General features: G+C 46.9%; 1 protein-coding gene across 3 annotated transcripts in view; it reads right to left on the bottom strand.

Annotated features, from left to right (window-relative positions):
- The window catches only part of GTPBP4 (GTP binding protein 4), a 200,459-nt gene that overhangs the window by 157,940 nt on the left and 18,542 nt on the right, over positions 1 to 23,977 (bottom strand). For all 3 annotated transcript variants that reach the window (XM_069211188.1, XM_069211190.1, XM_069211189.1), the window contains exons 3-4: positions 18,784 to 18,887; positions 18,566 to 18,702 (exon numbers count right to left, since the gene is read on the bottom strand). In XM_069211188.1, the coding sequence (XP_069067289.1) occupies positions 18,566 to 18,702; positions 18,784 to 18,887 (241 nt within the window). The remainder of the gene's footprint in view (positions 1 to 18,565; positions 18,703 to 18,783; positions 18,888 to 23,977) is intronic.

The following is a 23,977-nucleotide window of genomic DNA, read 5'->3' as shown; positions in this document are numbered from 1 at the left end:
AGTATAGGTAAGACACCCCTCTAGCAGGCCTTACAGCCCTAAGGCAGGGTGCACTATACCATAGGTGAGGGTACCAGTGCATGAGCATGGTACCCCTACAGTGTCTAAACAAAACCTTAGACATTGTAAGTGCAGGGTAGCCATATGAGTATATGGTCTGGGAGTCTGTCAAACACGAACTCCACAGCACCATAATGGCTACACTGAAAACTGGGAAGTTTGGTATCAAACTTCTCAGCACAATAAATGCACACTGATGCCAGTGTACATTTTATTGTAAAATACACCCCAGAGGGCACCTTAGAGGTGCCCCCTGAAACCTATCCGACTATCTGTGTAGGCTGACTGGTTCCAGCAGCCTGCCACACTAGAGACATGTTGCTGGCCCCATGGGGAGAGTGCCTTTGTCACTCTGAGGCCAGTAACAAAGCCTGCACTGGGTGGAGATGCTAACACCTCCCCCAGGCAGGAGCTGTGACACCTGGCGGTGAGCCTCAAAGGCTCACCCCTTTGTCACAGCCCAGCAGGGCACTCCAGCTTAGTGGAGTTGCCCGCCCCCTCCGGCCACGGCCCCCACTTTTGGCGGCAAGGCTGGAGGGAACAAAGAAAGCAACAAGGAGGAGTCACTGGCCAGTCAGGACAGCCCCTAAGGTGTCCTGAGCTGAGGTGACTCTGACTTTTAGAAATCCTCCATCTTGCAGATGGAGGATTCCCCCAATAGGGTTAGGATTGTGACCCCCTCCCCTTGGGAGGAGGCACAAAGAGGGTGTACCCACCCTCAGGGCTAGTAGCCATTGGCTACTAACCCCCCAGACCTAAACACGCCCTTAAATTTAGTATTTAAGGGCTACCCTGAACCCTAGAAAATTAGATTCCTGCAACTACAAGAAGAAGGACTGCCTAGCTGAAAAACCCCTGCAGAGGAAGACCAGAAGACGACAACTGCCTTGGCTCCAGAAACTCACCGGCCTGTCTCCTGCCTTCCAAAGATCCTGCTCCAGCGACGCCTTCCAAAGGGACCAGCGACCTCGACAGCCTCTGAGGACTGCCCCTGCTTCGAAAAGACAAGAAACTCCCGAGGACAGCGGACCTGCTCCAAAGAAAAGCTGCAACTTTGTTTCCAGCAGCTTTAAAGAACCCTGCAAGCTCCCCGCAAAAGGCGTGAGACTTGCAACACTGCACCCGGCGACCCCGACTCGGTTGGTGGCGATCCAACACCTCAGGAGGGACCCCAGGACTACTCTAAGACTGTGAGTACAAAAACCTGTCCCCCCTGAGCCCCCACAGCACCGCCTGCAGAGGGAATCCCGAGGCTTCCCCTGACCGCGACTCTTTGAAACCAAAGTCCCGACACCTGGGAGAGACCCTGCACCCGCAGCCCCCAGGACCTGAAGGACCGGACTTTCACTGGAGGAGTGACCCCCAGGAGTCCCTCTCCCTTGCCCAAGTGGAGGTTTCCCCGAGGAACCCCCCCCTTGCCTGCCTGCAGCGCTGAAGAGATCCCTAGATCTCCCATTGACTTCCATTACAAACCCGACGCTTGTTTCTACACTGCACCCGGCCGCCCCCGCGCTGCTGAGGGTGAAATTTCTGTGTGGGCTTGTGTCCCCCCCCGGTGCCCTACAAAACCCCCCTGGTCTGCCCTCCGAAGACGCGGGTACTTACCTGCAAGCAGACCGGAACCGGGGCACCCCCTTCTCCCCATTCTAGCCTATGTGTTTTGGGCACCACTTTGAACTCTGCACCTGACCGGCCCTGAGCTGCTGGTGTGGTGACTTTGGGGTTGCTCTGAACCCCCAACGGTGGGCTACCTTGGACCAAGAACTGAACCCTGTAAGTGTCTTACTTACCTGGTAAAACTAACAAATACTTACCTCCCCTAGGAACTGTGAAAATTGCACTAAGTGTCCACTTTTAAAACAGCTATTTGTCAATAACTTGAAAAGTATACATGCAATTTTGATGATTTGAAGTTCCTAAAGTACTTACCTGCAATACCTTTCGAATGAGATATTACATGTTAAATTTGAACCTGTGGTTCTTAAAATAAACTAAGAAAAGATATTTTTCTATATAAAAACCTATTGGCTGGATTTGTCTCTGAGTGTGTGTACCTCATTTATTGTCTATGTGTATGTACAACAAATGCTTAACACTACTCCTTGGATAAGCCTACTGCTCGACCACACTACCACAAAATAGAGCATTAGTATTATCTATTTTTACCACTATTTTACCTCTAAGGGGAACCCTTGGACTCTGTGCATGCTATTCCTTACTTTGAAATAGCACATACAGAGCCAACTTCCTACATTGGTGGATCAGCGGTGGGGTACAAGACTTTGCATTTGCTGGACTACTCAGCCAATACCTGATCACACGACAAATTCCAAAATTGTCATTAGAAATTGATTTTTGCAATTTGAAAAGTTTTCTAAATTCTTAAAAGTCCTGCTAGGGCCTTGTGTGTTAAGTCCCTGTTTAGCATTTCTTTTAGAGTTTAAAAGTTTGTAAAAGTTTGAATTAGATTCTAGAACCAGTTGTAGATTCTTAAAAAGTATTCCAACTTTTAGAAGCATAATGTCTAGCACAGATGTGAATGTGGTGGAACTCGACACCACACCTTACCTCCATCTACAGATGAGAGAGCTAAGGTCACTCTGTAAACTAAAGAAAATAGCAATGGGCCCCAAACCTACCAAAGTACAGCTCCAGGAGCTTTTGGCAGAGTTTGAAAAGGCCAACCCCTCTGAGGATGGCAACTCAGAGGATGAAGATAGTGACTTGGAGGGAAATTCCCCCCCTCCAGTCCTACTTAGGGAGAGCAGGGCTTCTCAAGCCCTGACTCCACAAATAATAGTCAGAGATGCTGGTTCCCTCACAGGAGGGACCAACAACTCTGAAATCACTGAGGATAACTCCAGTGAAGAGGACATCCAGTTAGCCAGGATGGCCAAAAGATTGGCTTTGGAAAGACAGATCCTAGCCATAGAGAGGGAAAGACAAGAGATGGGCCTAGGACCCATCAATGGTGGCAGCAACATAAATAGGGTCAGAGATTCTCCTGACATGTTGAAAATCCCTAAAGGGATTGTAACTAAATATGAAGATGGTGATGACATCACCAAATGGTTCACAGCTTTTGAGAGGGCTTGTGTAACCAGAAAAGTGAACAGATCTCACTGGGGTGCTCTCCTTTGGGAAATGTTCACAGGAAAGTGTAGGGATAGACTCCTCACACTCTCTGGACAAGATGCAGAATCTTATGACCTCATGAAGGGTACCCTGATTGAGGGCTTTGGATTCTCCACTGAGGAGTACAGGATTAGGTTCAGGGGGGCTCAGAAATCCTCGAGCCAGACCTGGGTTGACTTTGTTGACTACTCAGTGAAAACACTAGATGGTTGGATTCAAGGCAGTGGTGTAAGTAATTATGATGGGCTGTACAATTTATTTGTGAAAGAACACCTGTTAAGTAATTGTTTCAATGATAAACTGCATCAGCATCTGGTAGACCTAGGACCAATTTCTCCCCAAGAATTGGGAAAGAAGGCGGACCATTGGGTCAAGACAAGGGTGTCCAAGACTTCAACAGGGGGTGACCAAAAGAAAGGGGTCACAAAGACTCCCCAGCAGAAGGGTGATGAGACAACCAAAACTAAAAATAGTAAAGAGTCTTCTACAGGCCCCCAAAAACCTGCACAGGAGGGTGGGCCCAGAGCCTCTTCACAAAACAATGGGTACAAGGGTAAAAACTTTGATCCCAAAAAGGCCTGGTGTCATAGCTGTAAACAGCATGGACACCAAACTGGAGACAAGGCCTGTCCCAAGAAAGGTTCCACTCCAAACTCCCATCCAGGTAACACTGGTATGGCTAGTCTCCAAGTGGGATCAACAGTGTGCCCAGAGCAAATCAGGGTCCACACTGAAGCTACTCTAGTTTCTGAGGGTGGGGTGGATTTAGCCACACTAGCTGTCTGGCCGCCTAACATGCAAAAATACAGACAGCAACTCTTAATTAATGGGACTAGAATAGAGGGCCTGAGGGATACAGGTGCCAGTGTCACCATGGTGACAGAGAAACTGGTTTCCCCTGGCCAATACCTGACTGGAAAAACTTACACAGTCACCAACGCTGACAATCAGAGAAAAGTACATCCCATGGCAATGGTTACTTTAGAATGGGGAGGGGTCAATGGCCTGAAACAGGTGGTGGTCTCCTCAAATATCCCAGTGGACTGTCTGCTTGGAAATGACCTGGAGTCCTCAGCATGGGCTGAGGTAGAGCTAAAAACCCATGCAGCCATGCTGGGTATCCCTGAACTGGTGTGTGTGAAAACAAGAGCACAATGCAAGGCACAGGGTGAAAAAGTAGAGCTGGAGTCTGGAAAAATGGCCCAGCCTACCAAGAGAACAAGAAAGTCAGTTGGGAAACCAACTGCAACACAGCAAAAGAAAGGGAACCTCTCTTCTCAGGAAGAAGTTCTGCCCTCTGAGGGAACTGAGCCTTTGGAGCTTGAACCTTATCAGGTTGAGCTCTTAGGCCCAGGGGGACCCTCAAGGGAGGAGCTGTGTAAGGGACAAGAAACCTGTCCCTCTCTTGAAGGCCTTAGGCAGCAAGCTGCTGAAGAGTCCAAAGGCAAGAAAAATGGAACACATAGGGTCTATTGGGAAGATGGGCTCCTGTACACTGAGGCCAGAGACCCCAAACCTGGTGCCACTAGGAGAGTGGTAGTGCCTCAGCTGTTCAGAGAGTTCATCCTAACATTGGCCCATGACATTCCCCTTGCTGGACATTTGGGACAAACCAAGACGTGGGAGAGGTTAGTCAACCACTTCTACTGGCCCAATATGTCCAACATGGTTAAGGAGTTTTGCCTCTCCTGCCCCACCTGTCAAGCCAGTGGTAAGACAGGTGGGCATCCAAAGGCCCCCCTCATTCCACTTCCTGTGGTGGGGGTGCCCTTTGAAAGAGTGGGCGTGGACATAGTTGGTCCACTGGAACCTCCCACAGCCTCAGGAAATATGTATATCCTGGTAGTAGTGGATCATGCTACCAGGTATCCTGAAGCTATTCCCCTTAGGTCGACTACTGCCCCTGCAGTAGCCAAGGCCCTCATTGGTATCTTTACCAGAGTGGGTTTCCCTAAGGAGGTGGTGTCTGACAGAGGTACCAACTTCATGTCAGCATACCTAAAGCACATGTGGAATGAGTGTGGAGTGACTTATAAATTCACTACACCGTACCATCCACAAACTAATGGCTTAGTTGAGAGATTCAACAAGACATTAAAGGGCATGATCATGGGGCTCCCAGAAAAACTCAAAAGGAGATGGGATGTCCTCCTGCCATGTCTGCTTTTCGCTTACAGGGAGGTACCACAGAAGGGAGTAGGGTTCTCACCCTTTGAACTTCTGTTTGGTCATCCTGTAAGGGGACCACTTGCCCTTGTTAAGGAAGGCTGGGAGAGACCTCTCCATGAGCCTAAACAGGACATAGTGGACTATGTACTTGGCCTTCGCTCTAGAATGGCAGAGTACATGGAAAAGGCAACCAAAAACCTTGAGGCCAGCCAACAGCTCCAGAAGTTTTGGTATGACCAAAAGGCTGCACTGGTTGAGTTCCAACCAGGGCAGAAAGTCTGGGTTCTGGAGCCTGTGGCTCCCAGGGCACTCCAGGACAAATGGAGTGGCCCTTACCCAGTGCTAGAGAGGAAGAGTCAGGTCACCTACCTGGTGGACCTAGGCACAAGCAGGAGCCCCAAGAGGGTGATCCATGTGAACCGCCTTAAGCTCTTCCATGACAGGGCTGATGTGAATCTGTTAATGGTAACAGATGAGGATCAGGAGGCAGAGAGTGAACCTCTCCCTGATCTTCTGTCATCAGACCCAAAAGATGGCACAGTAGATGGAGTGATCTACTCAGACACCCTCTCTGGCCAACAGCAGGCTGATTGTAGGAGAGTCCTACAACAGTTTCCTGAGCTTTTCTCCCTAACCCCTGGTCAGACACACCTATGTACCCATGATGTGGACACAGGAGACAGCATGCCTGTCAAGAACAAAATCTTCAGACAGTCTGACCATGTTAAGGAAAGCATCAAGGTGGAAGTCCACAAGATGCTGGAATTGGGAGTCATTGAGCGCTCTGACAGCCCCTGGGCTAGCCCAGTGGTCTTAGTCCCCAAACCTCACACCACAGATGGAAAGAAAGAGATGAGGTTTTGTGTGGACTACAGAGGGCTCAATTCTGTCACCAAGACAGATGCTCATCCAATTCCAAGAGCTGATGAGCTCATTGATAAATTAGGTGCTGCCAAATTTCTAAGTACCTTTGACTTAACAGCAGGGTACTGGCAAATAAAAATGGCACCTGGAGCAAAAGAAAAGACAGCATTCTCCACACCTGATGGGCATTATCAGTTTACTGTTATGCCCTTTGGTTTAAAGAATGCCCCTGCCACCTTCCAAAGGTTGGTGAATCAAGTCCTTGCTGGCTTGGAGTCCTTTAGCACAGCTTATCTTGATGATATTGCTGTCTTTAGCTCCACCTGGCAGGATCACCTGGTCCACCTGAAGAAGGTTTTGAAGGCTCTGCAATCTGCAGGCCTCTCTATCAAGGCATCCAAATGCCAGATAGGGCAGGGAACTGTGGTTTACTTGGGACACCTTGTAGGTGGAGGCCAAGTTCAGCCACTCCAACCCAAGATCCAGACCATTCTGGACTGGGTAGCTCCAAAAACCCAGACTCAAGTCAGGGCATTCCTTGGCTTGACTGGGTACTACAGGAGGTTTGTGAAGGGATATGGATCCATTGTGACAGCCCTCACTGAGCTCACCTCCAAGAAAATGCCCAAGAAAGTGAACTGGACTGTGGACTGCCAACAGGCCTTTGACACCCTGAAACAAGCAATGTGCTCAGCACCAGTTCTCAAAGCTCCAGATTATTCTAAGCAGTTCATTGTGCAGACTGATGCCTCTGAACATGGGATAGGGGCAGTTTTGTCCCAAACAAATGATGATGGCCTTGACCAGCCTGTTGCTTTCATTAGCAGGAGGTTACTCCCCAGGGAGCAGCGTTGGAGTGCCATTGAGAGGGAGGCCTTTGCTGTGGTTTGGTCCCTGAAGAAGCTGAGACCATACCTCTTTGGGACTCACTTCCTAGTTCAAACTGACCACAGACCTCTCAAATGGCTGATGCAAATGAAAGGTGAAAATCCTAAACTGTTGAGGTGGTCCATCTCCCTACAGGGAATGGACTTTATAGTGGAACACAGACCTGGGACTGCCCATGCCAATGCAGATGGCCTTTCCAGGTTCTTCCACTTAGAAAATGAAGACTCTCTTGGGAAAGGTTAGTCTCATCCTCTTTCGTTTGGGGGGGGGTTGTGTAAGGAAATGCCTCCTTGGCATGGTTGCCCCCTGACTTTTTGCCTTTGCTGATGCTATGTTTACAATTGAAAGTGTGCTGAGGCCTGCTAACCAGGCCCCAGCACCAGTGTTCTTTCCCTAACCTGTACTTTTGTATCCACAATTGGCAGACCCTGGCATCCAGATAAGTCCCTTGTAACTGGTACTTCTAGTACCAAGGGCCCTGATGCCAAGGAAGGTCTCTAAGGGATGCAGCATGTCTTATGCCACCCTGGAGACCTCTCACTCAGCACAGACACACTGCTTGCCAGCTTGTGTGTGCTAGTGAGGACCAAACGAGTAAGTCGACATGGCACTCCCCTCAGGGTGCCATGCCAGCCTCTCACTGCCTATGCAGTATAGGTAAGACACCCCTCTAGCAGGCCTTACAGCCCTAAGGCAGGGTGCACTATACCATAGGTGAGGGTACCAGTGCATGAGCATGGTACCCCTACAGTGTCTAAACAAAACCTTAGACATTGTAAGTGCAGGGTAGCCATATGAGTATATGGTCTGGGAGTCTGTCAAACACGAACTCCACAGCACCATAATGGCTACACTGAAAACTGGGAAGTTTGGTATCAAACTTCTCAGCACAATAAATGCACACTGATGCCAGTGTACATTTTATTGTAAAATACACCCCAGAGGGCACCTTAGAGGTGCCCCCTGAAACCTATCCGACTATCTGTGTAGGCTGACTGGTTCCAGCAGCCTGCCACACTAGAGACATGTTGCTGGCCCCATGGGGAGAGTGCCTTTGTCACTCTGAGGCCAGTAACAAAGCCTGCACTGGGTGGAGATGCTAACACCTCCCCCAGGCAGGAGCTGTGACACCTGGCGGTGAGCCTCAAAGGCTCACCCCTTTGTCACAGCCCAGCAGGGCACTCCAGCTTAGTGGAGTTGCCCGCCCCCTCCGGCCACGGCCCCCACTTTTGGCGGCAAGGCTGGAGGGAACAAAGAAAGCAACAAGGAGGAGTCACTGGCCAGTCAGGACAGCCCCTAAGGTGTCCTGAGCTGAGGTGACTCTGACTTTTAGAAATCCTCCATCTTGCAGATGGAGGATTCCCCCAATAGGGTTAGGATTGTGACCCCCTCCCCTTGGGAGGAGGCACAAAGAGGGTGTACCCACCCTCAGGGCTAGTAGCCATTGGCTACTAACCCCCCAGACCTAAACACGCCCTTAAATTTAGTATTTAAGGGCTACCCTGAACCCTAGAAAATTAGATTCCTGCAACTACAAGAAGAAGGACTGCCTAGCTGAAAAACCCCTGCAGAGGAAGACCAGAAGACGACAACTGCCTTGGCTCCAGAAACTCACCGGCCTGTCTCCTGCCTTCCAAAGATCCTGCTCCAGCGACGCCTTCCAAAGGGACCAGCGACCTCGACAGCCTCTGAGGACTGCCCCTGCTTCGAAAAGACAAGAAACTCCCGAGGACAGCGGACCTGCTCCAAAGAAAAGCTGCAACTTTGTTTCCAGCAGCTTTAAAGAACCCTGCAAGCTCCCCGCAAAAGGCGTGAGACTTGCAACACTGCACCCGGCGACCCCGACTCGGTTGGTGGCGATCCAACACCTCAGGAGGGACCCCAGGACTACTCTAAGACTGTGAGTACAAAAACCTGTCCCCCCTGAGCCCCCACAGCACCGCCTGCAGAGGGAATCCCGAGGCTTCCCCTGACCGCGACTCTTTGAAACCAAAGTCCCGACACCTGGGAGAGACCCTGCACCCGCAGCCCCCAGGACCTGAAGGACCGGACTTTCACTGGAGGAGTGACCCCCAGGAGTCCCTCTCCCTTGCCCAAGTGGAGGTTTCCCCGAGGAACCCCCCCCTTGCCTGCCTGCAGCGCTGAAGAGATCCCTAGATCTCCCATTGACTTCCATTACAAACCCGACGCTTGTTTCTACACTGCACCCGGCCGCCCCCGCGCTGCTGAGGGTGAAATTTCTGTGTGGGCTTGTGTCCCCCCCCGGTGCCCTACAAAACCCCCCTGGTCTGCCCTCCGAAGACGCGGGTACTTACCTGCAAGCAGACCGGAACCGGGGCACCCCCTTCTCCCCATTCTAGCCTATGTGTTTTGGGCACCACTTTGAACTCTGCACCTGACCGGCCCTGAGCTGCTGGTGTGGTGACTTTGGGGTTGCTCTGAACCCCCAACGGTGGGCTACCTTGGACCAAGAACTGAACCCTGTAAGTGTCTTACTTACCTGGTAAAACTAACAAATACTTACCTCCCCTAGGAACTGTGAAAATTGCACTAAGTGTCCACTTTTAAAACAGCTATTTGTCAATAACTTGAAAAGTATACATGCAATTTTGATGATTTGAAGTTCCTAAAGTACTTACCTGCAATACCTTTCGAATGAGATATTACATGTTAAATTTGAACCTGTGGTTCTTAAAATAAACTAAGAAAAGATATTTTTCTATATAAAAACCTATTGGCTGGATTTGTCTCTGAGTGTGTGTACCTCATTTATTGTCTATGTGTATGTACAACAAATGCTTAACACTACTCCTTGGATAAGCCTACTGCTCGACCACACTACCACAAAATAGAGCATTAGTATTATCTATTTTTACCACTATTTTACCTCTAAGGGGAACCCTTGGACTCTGTGCATGCTATTCCTTACTTTGAAATAGCACATACAGAGCCAACTTCCTACACAAGGGTAAAAACTTTGATCCCAAAAAGGCCTGGTGTCATAGCTGTAAACAGCATGGACACCAAACTGGAGACAAGGCCTGTCCCAAGAAAGGTTCCACTCCAAACTCCCATCCAGGTAACACTGGTATGGCTAGTCTCCAAGTGGGATCAACAGTGTGCCCAGAGCAAATCAGGGTCCACACTGAAGCTACTCTAGTTTCTGAGGGTGGGGTGGATTTAGCCACACTAGCTGTCTGGCCGCCTAACATGCAAAAATACAGACAGCAACTCTTAATTAATGGGGCTAGAATAGAGGGCCTGAGGGATACAGGTGCCAGTGTCACCATGGTGACAGAGAAACTGGTTTCCCCTGGCCAATACCTGACTGGAAAAACTTACACAGTCACCAACGCTGACAATCAGAGAAAAGTACATCCCATGGCAATGGTTACTTTAGAATGGGGAGGGGTCAATGGCCTGAAACAGGTGGTGGTCTCCTCAAATATCCCAGTGGACTGTCTGCTTGGAAATGACCTGGAGTCCTCAGCATGGGCTGAGGTAGAACTAAAAACCAATGCAGCAATGCTGGGTATCCCTGAACTGGTGTGTGTGAAAACAAGAGCACAGTGCAAGGCACAGGGTGAACAAGTAGAGCTGGAGTCTGGAAGAATGGCCCAGCCTACCAAGAGAACAGGAAAGTCAGTTGGGAGACCAACTGCAACACAGCAAAAGAAAGGGAACCTCTCTTCTGAGGAAGAAGTTCTGCCCTCTGAGGGAACTGAGCCTTTGGAGCTTGAACCTTATCAGGTTGAGCTCTTAGGCCCAGGGGGACCCTCAAGGGAGGAGCTGTGTAAGGGACAAGAAACCTGTCCCTCTCTTGAAGGCCTTAGGCAGCAAGCTGCTGAAGAGTCCAAAGGCAAGAAAAATGGAACGCATAGGGTCTATTGGGAAGATGGACTCCTGTACACTGAGGCCAGAGACCCCAAACCTGGTGCCACTAGGAGAGTGGTAGTGCCTCAGCTGTTCAGGAAGTTCATCCTAACATTGGCCCATGACATTCCCCTTGCTGGACATTTGGGACAAACCAAGACGTGGGAGAGGTTAGTCAACCACTTCTACTGGCCCAATATGTCCAACATGGTTAAGGAGTTTTGCCTCTCCTGCCCCACCTGTCAAGCCAGTGGTAAGACAGGTGGGCATCCAAAGGCCCCCCTCATTCCACTTCCAGTGGTGGGGGTTCCCTTTGAAAGAGTGGGTGTGGACATAGTTGGTCCACTAGAACCTCCCACAGCCTCAGGAAATATGTACATCCTAGTAGTAGTGGATCATGCTACCAGGTATCCTGAAGCTATTCCCCTTAGGTCGACTACTGCCCCTGCAGTAGCCAAGGCCCTCATTGGTATCTTTACCAGAGTGGGTTTCCCTAAGGAGGTGGTGTCTGACAGAGGTACCAACTTCATGTCAGCATACCTAAAGCACATGTGGAATGAGTGTGGAGTGACTTATAAATTCACTACACCATACCATCCACAAACTAATGGCTTGGTTGAGAGATTCAACAAGACATTAAAAGGCATGATCATGGGGCTCCCAGAAAAACTCAAAAGGAGATGGGATGTCCTCTTGCCATGCCTGCTTTTCGCTTACAGAGAGGTGCCACAGAAGGGAGTAGGATTCTCACCCTTTGAACTTCTGTTTGGTCATCCTGTAAGGGGACCACTTGCCCTTGTTAAAGAAGGCTGGGAGAGACCTCTCCATGAGCCAAAACAAGACATAGTGGACTATGTACTTGGCCTTCGCTCTAGAATGGCAGAGTACATGGAAAAGGCAACCAAAAACCTTGAGGCCAGCCAACAGCTCCAGAAGTTTTGGTATGACCAAAAGGCTGCACTGGTTGAGTTCCAACCAGGGCAGAAAGTCTGGGTTCTGGAGCCTGTGGCTCCCAGGGCACTCCAGGACAAATGGAGTGGCCCTTACCCAGTACTAGAGAGGAAGAGTCAGGTCACCTACTTGGTGGACCTGGGCACAAGCAGGAGCCCCAAGAGGGTGATCCATGTAAACCGCCTTAAGCTCTTCCACGACAGGGCTGATGTCAATCTGTTGATGGTAACAGATGAGGATCAGGAGGCAGAGAGTGAACCTCTCCCTGATCTTCTGTCATCAGACCCAAAAGATGGCACAGTAGATGGAGTGATCTACTCAGACACCCTCTCTGGCCAACAGCAAGCTGATTGTAGGAGAGTCCTACAACAGTTTCCTGAACTCTTCTCCTTAACCCCTGGTCAGACACACCTGTGTACCCATGATGTGGACACAGGAGACAGCATGCCTGTCAAGAACAAAATCTTTAGACAATCTGACCATGTTAAGGAAAGCATCAAGGTGGAAGTCCACAAGATGCTGGAATTGGGAGTAATTGAGCGCTCTGACAGCCCCTGGGCTAGCCCAGTGGTCTTAGTCCCCAAACCTCACACCAAAGATGGAAAGAAAGAGATGAGGTTTTGTGTGGACTACAGAGGGCTCAATTCTGTCACCAAGACAGATGCCCATCCAATTCCAAGAGCTGATGAGCTCATTGATAAATTAGGTGCTGCCAAATTTCTAAGTACCTTTGACTTGACAGCAGGGTACTGGCAAATAAAAATGGCACCTGGAGCAAAAGAAAAGACAGCATTCTCCACACCTGATGGGCATTATCAGTTTACTGTTATGCCCTTTGGTTTAAAGAATGCCCCTGCCACCTTCCAAAGGTTGGTGAATCAAGTCCTTGCTGGCTTGGAGTCCTTTAGCACAGCTTATCTTGATGATATTGCTGTCTTTAGCTCCACCTGGCAGGATCACCTGGTCCACCTGAGGAAGGTTTTGAAGGCTCTGCAATCTGCAGGCCTCTCTATCAAGGCATCCAAATGCCAGATAGGGCAGGGAACTGTGGTTTACTTGGGCCACCTTGTAGGTGGAGGCCAAGTTCAGCCACTCCAACCCAAGATCCAGACTATTCTGGACTGGGTAGCTCCAAAAACCCAGACTCAAGTCAGGGCATTCCTTGGCTTGACTGGGTATTACAGGAGGTTTGTGAAGGGATATGGATCCATTGTGACAGCCCTCACTGAACTCACCTCCAAGAAAATGCCCAAGAAAGTAAACTGGACTGTGGAATGCCAACAGGCCTTTGACACCCTGAAACAGGCAATGTGCTCAGCACCAGTTCTAAAAGCTCCAGATTATTCTAAGCAGTTCATTGTGCAGACTGATGCCTCTGAACATGGGATAGGGGCAGTTTTGTCCCAAACAAATGATGATGGCCTTGACCAGCCTGTTGCTTTCATTAGCAGGAGGTTACTCCCCAGGGAGCAGCGTTGGAGTGCCATTGAGAGGGAGGCCTTTGCTGTGGTTTGGTCCCTGAAGAAGCTGAGACCATACCTCTTTGGGACTCACTTCCTAGTTCAAACTGACCACAGACCTCTCAAATGGCTGATGCAAATGAAAGGTGAAAATCCTAAACTGTTGAGGTGGTCCATCTCCCTACAGGGAATGGACTTTATAGTGGAACACAGACCTGGGACTGCCCATGCCAATGCAGATGGCCTTTCCAGGTTCTTCCACTTAGAAAATGAAGACTCTCTTGGGAAAGGTTAGTCTCATCCTCTTTCGTTTGGGGGGGGGGGTTGTGTAAGGAAATGCCTCCTTGGCATGGTTGCCCCCTGACTTTTTGCCTTTGCTGATGCTATGTTTACAATTGAAAGTGTGCTGAGGCCTGCTAACCAGGCCCCAGCACCAGTGTTCTTTCCCTAACCTGTACTTTTGTATCCACAATTGGCAGACCCTGGCATCCAGATAAGTCCCTTGTAACTGGTACTTCTAGTACCAAGGGCCCTGATGCCAAGGAAGGTCTCTAAGGGCTGCAGCATGTCTTATGCCACCCTGGAGACCTCTCACTCAGCACAGACACACTGCTTGCCAGCTTGTGTGTGCTAGTGAGGACAAAACGAGTAAGTCGACATGGCACTCCCCTCAGGGTGCCATGCCAGCCTCTCACTGCCTATGCAGTATAGGTAAGAGACCCCTCTAGCAGGCCTTACAGCCCTAAGGCAGGGTGCACTATACCATAGGTGAGGGTACCAGTGCATGAGCATGGTACCCCTACAGTGTTTAAATAAAACCTTAGACATTGTAAGTGCAGGGTAGCCATAAGAGTATATGGTCTGGGAGTCTGTCAAACACGAACTCCCCAGCACCATAATGGCTACACTGAAAACTGGGAAGTTTGGTATCAAACTTCTCAGCACAATAAATGCACACTGATGCCAGTGTACATTTTATTGTAAAATACACCACCGAGGGCACCTTAGAGGTGCCCCCTGAAACTTAACCGACTATCTGTGTAGGCTGACTAGTTTTAGCAGCCTGCCACAAACCGAGACATGTTGCTGGCCCCATGGGGAGAGTGCCTTTGTCACTCTGAGGCCAGTAACAAAGCCTGCACTGGGTGGAGATGCTAACACCTCTCCCAGGCAGGAATTGTCACACCTGGCGGTGAGCCTCAAAGGCTCACCTCCTTTGTGCCAACCCAGCAGGACACTCCAGCTAGTGGAGTTGCCCGCCCCCTCCGGCCAGGCCCCACTTTTGGCGGCAAGGCCGGAGAAAATAATGAGAATAACAAGGAGGAGTCACTGGCCAGTCAGGACAGCCCCTAAGGTGTCCTGAGCTGAGGTGACTAACTTTTAGAAATCCTCCATCTTGCAGATGGAGGATTCCCCCAATAGGGTTAGGATTGTGACCCCCTCCCCTTGGGAGGAGGCACAAAGAGGGTGTACCCACCCTCAGGGCTAGTAGCCATTGGCTACTAAACCCCCCAGACCTAAACACGCCCTTAAATTTAGTATTTAAGGGCTACCCTGAACCCTAGAAAATTAGATTCCTGCAACTACAAGAAGAAGGACTGCCTAGCTGAAAACCCCTGCAGCGGAAGACCAGAAGACGACAACTGCCTTGGCTCCAGAAACTCACCGGCCTGTCTCCTGCCTTCCAAAGATCCTGCTCCAGCGACGCCTTCCAAAGGGACCAGCGACCTCGACATCTTCTGAGGACTGCCCCTGCTTCGAAAAGACAAGAAACTCCCGAGGACAGCGGACCTGCTCCAAGAAAAGCTGCAACTTTGTTTCCAGCAGCTTTAAAGAACCCTGCAAGCTCCCCGCAAGAAGCGTGAGACTTGCAACACTGCACCCGGCGACCCCGACTCGGCTGGTGGCGATCCAACACCTCAGGAGGGACCCCAGGACTACTCTGATACTGTGAGTACCAAAACCTGTCCCCCCTGAGCCCCCACAGCGCCGCCTGCAGAGGGAATCCCGAGGCTTCCCCTGACCGCGACTCTTTGAACCTAAAGTCCCGACGCCTGGGAGAGACCCTGCACCCGCAGCCCCCAGGACCTGAAGGACCGGACTTTCACTGGAGAAGTGACCCCCAGGAGTCCCTCTCCCTTGCCCAAGTGGAGGTTTCCCCGAGGAATCCCCCCCTTGCCTGCCTGCAGCGCTGAAGAGATCCCGAGATCTCTCATAGACTAACATTGAAAACCCGACGCTTGTTTCTACACTGCACTCGGCCGCCCCCGCGCTGCTGAGGGTGAAATCTCTGTGTGGACTTGTGTCCCCCCCGGTGCCCTACAAAACCCCCCTGGTCTGCCCTCCGAAGACGCGGGTACTTACCTGCAAGCAGACCGGAACCGGGGCACCCCCTTCTCTCCATTCTAGCCTATGTGTTTTGGGCACCACTTTGAACTCTGCACCTGACCGGCCCTGAGCTGCTGGTGTGGTGACTTTGGGGTTGCTCTGAGCCCCCAACGGTGGGCTACCTTGGACCAAGAACTGAACCCTGTAAGTGTCTTACTTACCTGGTAAAACTAACAAAAACTTACCTCCCCCAGGAACTGTGAAAATTGCACTGTGTCCACTTTTAAAACAGCTATTTGTCAATAACTTGAAAAGTATACATGCAATTTTGATGATTTGAAGTTCCTAAAGTACTTACCTGCAATACCTTTCGAATGAGATATTACATGTAGAATTTGAACCTGTGGTTCTTAAAATAAACTAAGAAAAGATATTTTTCTATATAAAAACCTATTGGCTGGATTTGTCTCTGAGTGTGTGTACCTCATTTATTGTCTTGTGTATGTGCAACAAATGCTTAACACTACTCCTTGGATAAGCCTACTGCTCGACCACACTACCACAAAATAGAGCATTAGTATTATCTATTTTTACCACTATTTTACCTCTAAGGGGAACCCTTGGACTCTGTGCATGCTATTCCTTACTTTGAAATAGCACATACAGAGCCAACTTCCTACACCACCCATGTCAGAAAAATGTCATTCTATATGCTACGAACATAGCACAGCGTCTACAAACTCATGACAACTGGCTCCTAGATACATCTGGACACCTCACATTGGGTCCATGCAAGGCTGAGGATTGATGATCAAGTGCTACACTGGCAAACTTGGGACAAGGAGGAGGTAGGTTTTCTAGACGAGCTCCTGGCTCCCCTCCCCCCCCGGCTTCCCACCTGAAATCATGCAACACTCAGCATCAAATTGGGTCTACATTTCAGTCCTGGAAGTGCAATCAATGGTACGACTGTGTGAGATCTAGTCTGGGGGATACTTTCCTACACTTTTGTAGCATCATCCATTATTTTTTGGGTTTATTTTAAAAATTGGGTACAACACGTAAGGGCATTGTTTCTCTTCTGAAGTAATTAAATAGAGAAAAAGTTAACAACTTGTGTTACAATTTTGACAATGTGGGTGTGAAATCCCAATGTTCAATAATAAATTTCCAATGAAAACAAGAGAAGTTCAGCCATTTTAAAATAGGTCACAAATGGCACTAATCCCTGAGAAAGCCGCCCTTGACCCATATGAGTTAAAATTCAAACTGATGGAGTACTAGGCAGCCAGATTTTGACACTTGACATTTTGTGGTCCTACTCCAATGTCATACACTACTTACACAATATGGTTATTCATTGACACATTTTTCTGTCATTGTTTCATACAGTTGGCCACCATGGCTACTGAAAGATATGTTCCCTATCCCTGGAACTATGGTACATGTTAGGTAGTAGATCGTGACAGTTCTTGCTATAACTAAGTTATGTACATGGAGGCTAAGGAAACCCCTGGTGTTGCCTACCTACTCTGACATGTTCCACAAGATGACGTATAAGGAGGAATATGAAAAGAATCTTTAAACTTAAGAACCAGTGCACTGTCTTCAACTTGGTCAGAGGACACATTGTGAAACCTATGCAGAAGATCATCCGAATACTCCGATACCAACTTACCACCCGACTCCCCACCCCACTCCCATCCTAGTATGCCCTGCTAGTGGTCAAGAGCTTAAGACATTCTTATAGGCGTAGATTAAAGGTGGGGCTGTCTAAGGAGGGGTCCCTCCTTATTGTGACATGATCAGAACCACTTATCTGATGATCTCCAAGTTAATCACAGCAAACCCTCCCCCTCTTTCTCCCAAAGCAGCAAGATGGTTTGGGGCACCAATCCTGTATGAGTCACCCTCAGTCATCTCACTCCCGTGGGCATCCCCACTCCTTACATTATCAAGTGATCCATTTACAACATTTCTTATCCTAGAAATTCTGGACACAAGGCTGATGGCAAAAGGATACACATAACCCGTGCGGTTTATAACCGCAGGTCACACTCTGTTCCAATGTCGTCTTGTACTTTACGATACCCTTTATAAGGACATAGTTTAAGTAAAGCACACCCAACATAACCAGATACCATTCTCTATTTACTCCACTAGGCAATATCCAAACATAGGTAATTACTACAAGTTATATTGGCTCATGGCCTCTAGCATTTATTCCAAATATTTACACTACCAACGCCGCCTCCTTGAGTACTTTTTTCACTCAGAGGTTTGTGTATGCTGTAATCCATAGTAGAATGGCCGTGTGGTCTGACCAAACCCTGCTTGGACTTGTTCTTCACTCCACTCTCATTTTCTATTTCCTCCGTTCATTCCCTTATTTACATTGTCCTTAGGTCTACCTGCACACTCCCTGTTTTCTATCTATGGTCCAAGGGGAATCCACAACCTTTTCTATTGTTATAACCATATTTATGCTGGTTAATTGATGCCTTATTGTTTGATGCTATACATGCGATTGCCTTGCATTTGTTTGGACTCTCTTTCAAAATATCGAATTGAAAATTGAAGTGAATAATTTCTGGAGATTCTCAAGACTGTACAGTTTGTGATCCACTGAATTTCTAATTCATAGCGGAAAATGAAGGACTGGGTTGAGACGTACCTTTACCATCTGGTAAACCACATATATATAGATGATGATTAGGGAATCTCATTATTTAAAAACTCTGTTTTTCACATGTATATAGCACAGATCTGGCAACATTGATCCCAAAAAAATAGCAAGATGCTAACTAGCTTAAACATAAAAAGTCATCAAATAATACCTTGCTCAAGATACTCCAGACTCTGTTTCTGCCTTTTGATTATTGTGCACATGCGTCCCAGGGCTGCACGCTTCAGCTGTTTACAACGGTACAAAGAATCCCCATATTTCATCAGTCGGACATAATCCTTGGCAACACTTTAAAAAAAAAAAGTAATTAAAAAAATGAGAAAATAAATTACAGTTATAGGTATAACAGAAGAAAAATGACTGTCTTACTTGTCAACTAGATTCTTCGCAATGTTGATCTGCCCCAAAGCTAACTTATAATGGTCCTTGTCATAGAGAACATTCATCAAGTCAGCATAAAATGGATGCACATCCTTAGGAAAAAGAGGTGATCGTTTAGAGTTGCAAAACACATCAAAATCGGAGCACACTGCCACAATATAACATTACAGTACACAAAAAAATTACATCAGATGCAAACACAATCAGCTTCTTGTGCAATTCTGCACTATTACCATAACATTTATCCGCAAAAATACACGATTAGCTGGTGTGTTCTGCTGTTGTGCAATTCAATGTCAAAATAAGTGATTCTGCATGTTCTAGAGTGCCAAAATAAATGGTGCTACAAAAAAGATACAGACTTTGTGGACAGGAACTGAGTGAAGCCTAGCCTAACATTTTTCATGCTCCTGCTACCAGCTCTCAGAATTCCTGTATTTGAAACGTTGCTTATTTTTCCAGATACAGTCTAGACGTCCAACTACCAAAAACAATGTTGAGGTTTTCATAAATTGAATATTTTATTATTGGAAATTGGAGGAGACACTTTAATAACCTTATGTTAGCTACACAGTTGGAATCTACAGCCAAATTGTCAGATTTTTATTCATTTTACGCACAAAAACTTAGAGGTAGCATATGCACTGGTTACAGATTCATAGTCTTCATAAAAAAAACACAAATAATCTAAGCCTCCCCTAAATATAAAACACAGCAAAAATAGTATGATATGTATAACACACCATACAAAACATGTATAAGCTTAGACAAGGTAATCGGACATGTTAGCTACTAAAATTCAGCCTTTGCTTCAGTCTACCAGTAAACTGCCTAATGGAGGGATTTAGGCAATCTTGAAAGTAGCAACCAAATTATGAAGATGCCTACTAAATATTTTCCAATACGCAGATTTTTTAGATAGTTGTCCAAACAGAAACCCTCCTTCATGTAAATTCAAATTGTGTGTGGGGTGTTTCTCAGTTCAAATTTAAAAAACCTCTTGCTTTTATAGATATATCATTAAAGCATGATGTAGTAGCTCACTGTTATTTTACACACAGATAATTTCCATTGAAATGGCCACAAACTTTCCTACTCTCATGAAGTTTTACTGATAAAACTATATGGGTTCCGTCATTAAAGTCTGGAAATTCTGTTTCAGCAAATATGTATCATGTGTACATCACTAAGTGAAGTATTCTGATTTGTTTTGATCATATTAAAATCTTTGTTTACAACTCACTCTAGATTAAATAATACAAAAACAAATTATATATAAAAAAAAATATATATATATATATATATATATATATAATAATCATACTGCTCATTTATAAGCTATTTAAATGTGTGCTCAGCATGACTCAGACGCTTCATTTTTCAAAATCCTCTAACTCTGCAGTCAGAGAATGAAAAGTAAACACCATCTCCAAGATAAAATAAGCAGCGATTTGGCAGAAGACACATCCTGACATTTAACCTCTGTCTTTAAATTTTGTTTTTATCTTGTCACATTTGGTGTGTGTTTAAAGGCATCTTTGTTGCTCATTCTCCTATGAACGAACAAAAAACCTGTTCTGTGCCAGACAGGGCCAATAGGCCCTAAAAATAGCTCGACCTGATTAAAGTCGACTCGTACTAACAAGTGGGCGGTATATTTTGAGAGGCTGGTACTGTGACCCCACCACTTAGTCATTATGGGATCCCTGGGACCCCGACTGAATCCTTAGTGGAATATGAGGATCCCCAAGCAGTCATTATTTGGAGCTGAGGACCACGTCCTAAGCATTTGATGATTTGTACTGCAAAACAATACACACAAAAAAACTGAAACATTTAAACAACTACGCAAAAAAAAAGCCATTTTATTGACTTCACAAACCAATTAAAGAATCTACATTTTAATTTTAGTGGGAGGGTTGGAGCTTTTTTTCAAATTCAGTATTGTCTATTCTATATTCTGTTTGTTGCACTTGCACTGCTCTCACAAATCAGTCTGAGGATATTGGCCCAATTTTTATACTCCAGGTACAAATTCCTCCATATTTACAAAATGTTTTAAAATGTTCACCTTTACATTTTGCTTCTATAATTAGAAACACTTTATTAATCTTCTATTATTTCAATTCCTAAGCAGTTGTGGTCCCACCCCAAGTAGGCTTAGCGAGCCCCCAGACCACAGTTTATGACTCATTGGTATAAGAAGTTGGAACGTTGGAGTAGAGATCTTGGAGAGGTTTACAAACTTTGAGCTTTACTAAACTGTAGGATGGAGATTTCCCCTACTGTAAGTAGTTAAGGAAATGTAAGCATGGTGTTTCATAGACAGACAAAATAAAAAAATAAAAATTGGATAAAGCTTTTGCCACCTCAGCTGGTCTTAAGTCATTTTAAATAGTCTGACAACTTTTGCATTTGAGTTAATTACTTTCAGACTTGTGTTTACCATTTCTAGGAAGAGCAATTTCTAATTTCAAATGTGTTATGAACGCCAACACTTATTTCAGAGCCCGCCAATGGCCTCCACCCTTTTCAGCTAGAGACTTATTCAGGGTCATGAACTAAGACTACTAGCCCAATGAGTCTATTAAGCAAACGGTTGCTAAAGAGCAAAAAGGGATGTATTCAGAGTCAAACAGTTGCCTGAATTCGAAATGATCATAGCTTGTAAGTGATTCTTTGGATACCATTTACAACGAGTTGTGAGTTTTGAATGGCTACAGGTATGCGACATTTAAAAACAAATATTTGAGACCTTAAATAAGCATAAAGAAATGTCGAAGCATATACAAGAGCTGTTTAACCCTGCTGTATCAAGTCTCTGTATTGCTTCCCCCTGATCTTTGACTTGGATAACAAATATTTTTGACAGCCAGGTCGAATGTATTTGGTCTTCTATAGCACCTTTATCCTTTACTGCTTGTTCGAAATGGGGTCTTCGGCTGACAGTCAGGTTACCCCCTGTTCAAGCAAGGACACTCACTCTAGTCAGGGTAAAAGAGAATCACCCTCAGCTAACCCCTGCTTGGCCCACTGGTAGCTTGGCAGAGCAGTAGGCTTAACTTCAGAGTGCTAGGTGTAAGGTATTTGTACCAACTCACACAGTAATTCAATGAAAACACTACAAAATGACAACACCAGTTTAGAAAAATAGGAAATATTTATCTAAACAAAACAAGACCAAAACGACAAAAATCCGACATACACAGATCAAGTTATTATTTTTTAAAGATTAAACTCAAAAATAGCACTTAGAAACACAAAATGCTTCGATGAGGTGTTAACACGGCGTTGTGACGGAGTTGTTCCCAACAAGCCGACACCAGCGGTGCCGGACACGGGAGTCCCGTAGACCCCCAAGTACAGTACCTTTGGTGAAGAGTGAAAACAAGTTGATGCGCGAAGCCGGGGATCACGGCGTCTGTGCGAAACGTTGAATCCGCGCATTTCGAGCGGCATCGGTCACGACGTGGTGCAGCAACTTCCACGGAGCCGCGGACTTCAGCAGGGCTGCAGCGACGTCGGGCCTGCGAGGGTCGTCGCGTTCCAGCGAAGATCACGGAGTCGGTTGCAGGCGGTGTCACCGGATTCAGCAGCGGCGTCAGTCTGAAGTCAATTTCCTTGAAATTCCACCAGCTTTCTTTCCAAGGGCCCAGGGACTAGATAGGGCACCACTTGTCAGTGCAGGAGTCTCTCCAGAGACTCCAGTGCTGGCAGAGAGAAGTCTTTGCTGTCCCTGAGACTTCAAACAACAAGAGGCAAGCTCTAAATCAAGCCCTTGGAGATTTCTTCAAAAGACAGAAGGCACACAAAGTCCAGTCTTTGCCCTCTTACTCTGGCAGAAGCACCAACTGCAGGATAGCTCCACAAAGCACAGTCACAGGGAGGGCAGCTCTTCTTCCTCAGCTCTTCTCCAGGCAGAGGTTCCTCTTGTTTCCAGAAGTGTTCCTAAAGTCTGTGGTTTTGGGTGCCCTTCTTATACCCAATTTCTCCTTTGAAGTAGGCCTACTTCAAAGTAAAGTCTCTTTTGAATGTGAAATCCTGCCTTGCCCAGCCCAGGCCCCAGACACTCACCAGGGGGTCGATGACTGCAATGTGTGAGGATAGGCACAGCCCTTTCAGGTGTAATGACCACTCCTCCCATCCCTCCTAGCACAGATGGCTCATCAGGAAATGCAGACTACACCCCAGCTCCCTTTGTGTCACTGTCTAGTGTGAGGTGCAACCAGCCCAACTATCAAACTGACCCAGACAGGGAAATCACAAACAGGCAGAGTCACAAAAATGGTATAAGCAAGAAAATGCTCACTTTCTAAAAGTGGCACTTTCAAACACACAATCTTAAAATCAATTTTACTAAAACACATATTTTTTAATTGTGAGCTCAGAGACCCCAAACTCCACATGTCCATCCGCCCCCCCAAGGGAATCTACACTTTAAGCAGATTTAAAGGTAGCCCTCATATTAACCTATGAGAGGGACAGGCCTACCAACAGTGAAAAACAAATTTAGCAATATTTCACTGTTGGGACATATAAAACACATTACTGTATGTCCTACCTTAAACTTACACTGCACCCTGCCCTTGGGGCTACTTAGGGCCTACCTTAGGGGTGCCTTACATGTAACAAAGGGGAAGGTTTAGGCCTGGCAAGTGGGTACACTTGCAAAGTCGAATTTACAGTTAAAACTGCACACACAGACACTGCAGTGGCAGGTCTGAGACATGATTACAGAGCTACTTATGTGGGTGGCAAAACCAGTGCTGCAGGCCCACGAGCAGCATTTGATTTACAGGCCCTGGCACCTCTAGTGCACTTTACTAGGGACTTAATAGTAAATCAAATATGCCAATCATGAATAAACCAATAAATCATACAATGTACACAGAGAGCATATGCACTTTAGCACTGGTTAGCAGTAATAAAGTGCTCAGAGTTCAAAAGCCAACAGCAATAGGTCAGAAAAAATAGGAGGCAGGAGGAAAAAAGATTGGGGATGACCCAGCACAAGCAAAAAAGTCCAACACTTCTAATATAGCAACTCACGGATTTCATCTTGTTTAAGAATAAAGGTATGCGCCTAAAAACTCAAATCAGGTTTCCCATCTGGCCTTGCCCGGTTACCTCTTACAACACAAAACAGCCTCTGCACCACCGGCCTATGCAATACTTACAGACA

Source organism: Pleurodeles waltl, chromosome 10, assembly GCF_031143425.1.
Source record: "Pleurodeles waltl isolate 20211129_DDA chromosome 10, aPleWal1.hap1.20221129, whole genome shotgun sequence".
Lineage (NCBI taxonomy): Eukaryota > Metazoa > Chordata > Amphibia > Caudata > Salamandridae > Pleurodeles > Pleurodeles waltl.
This window is presented reverse-complemented; position numbering and strand designations above follow the sequence as displayed.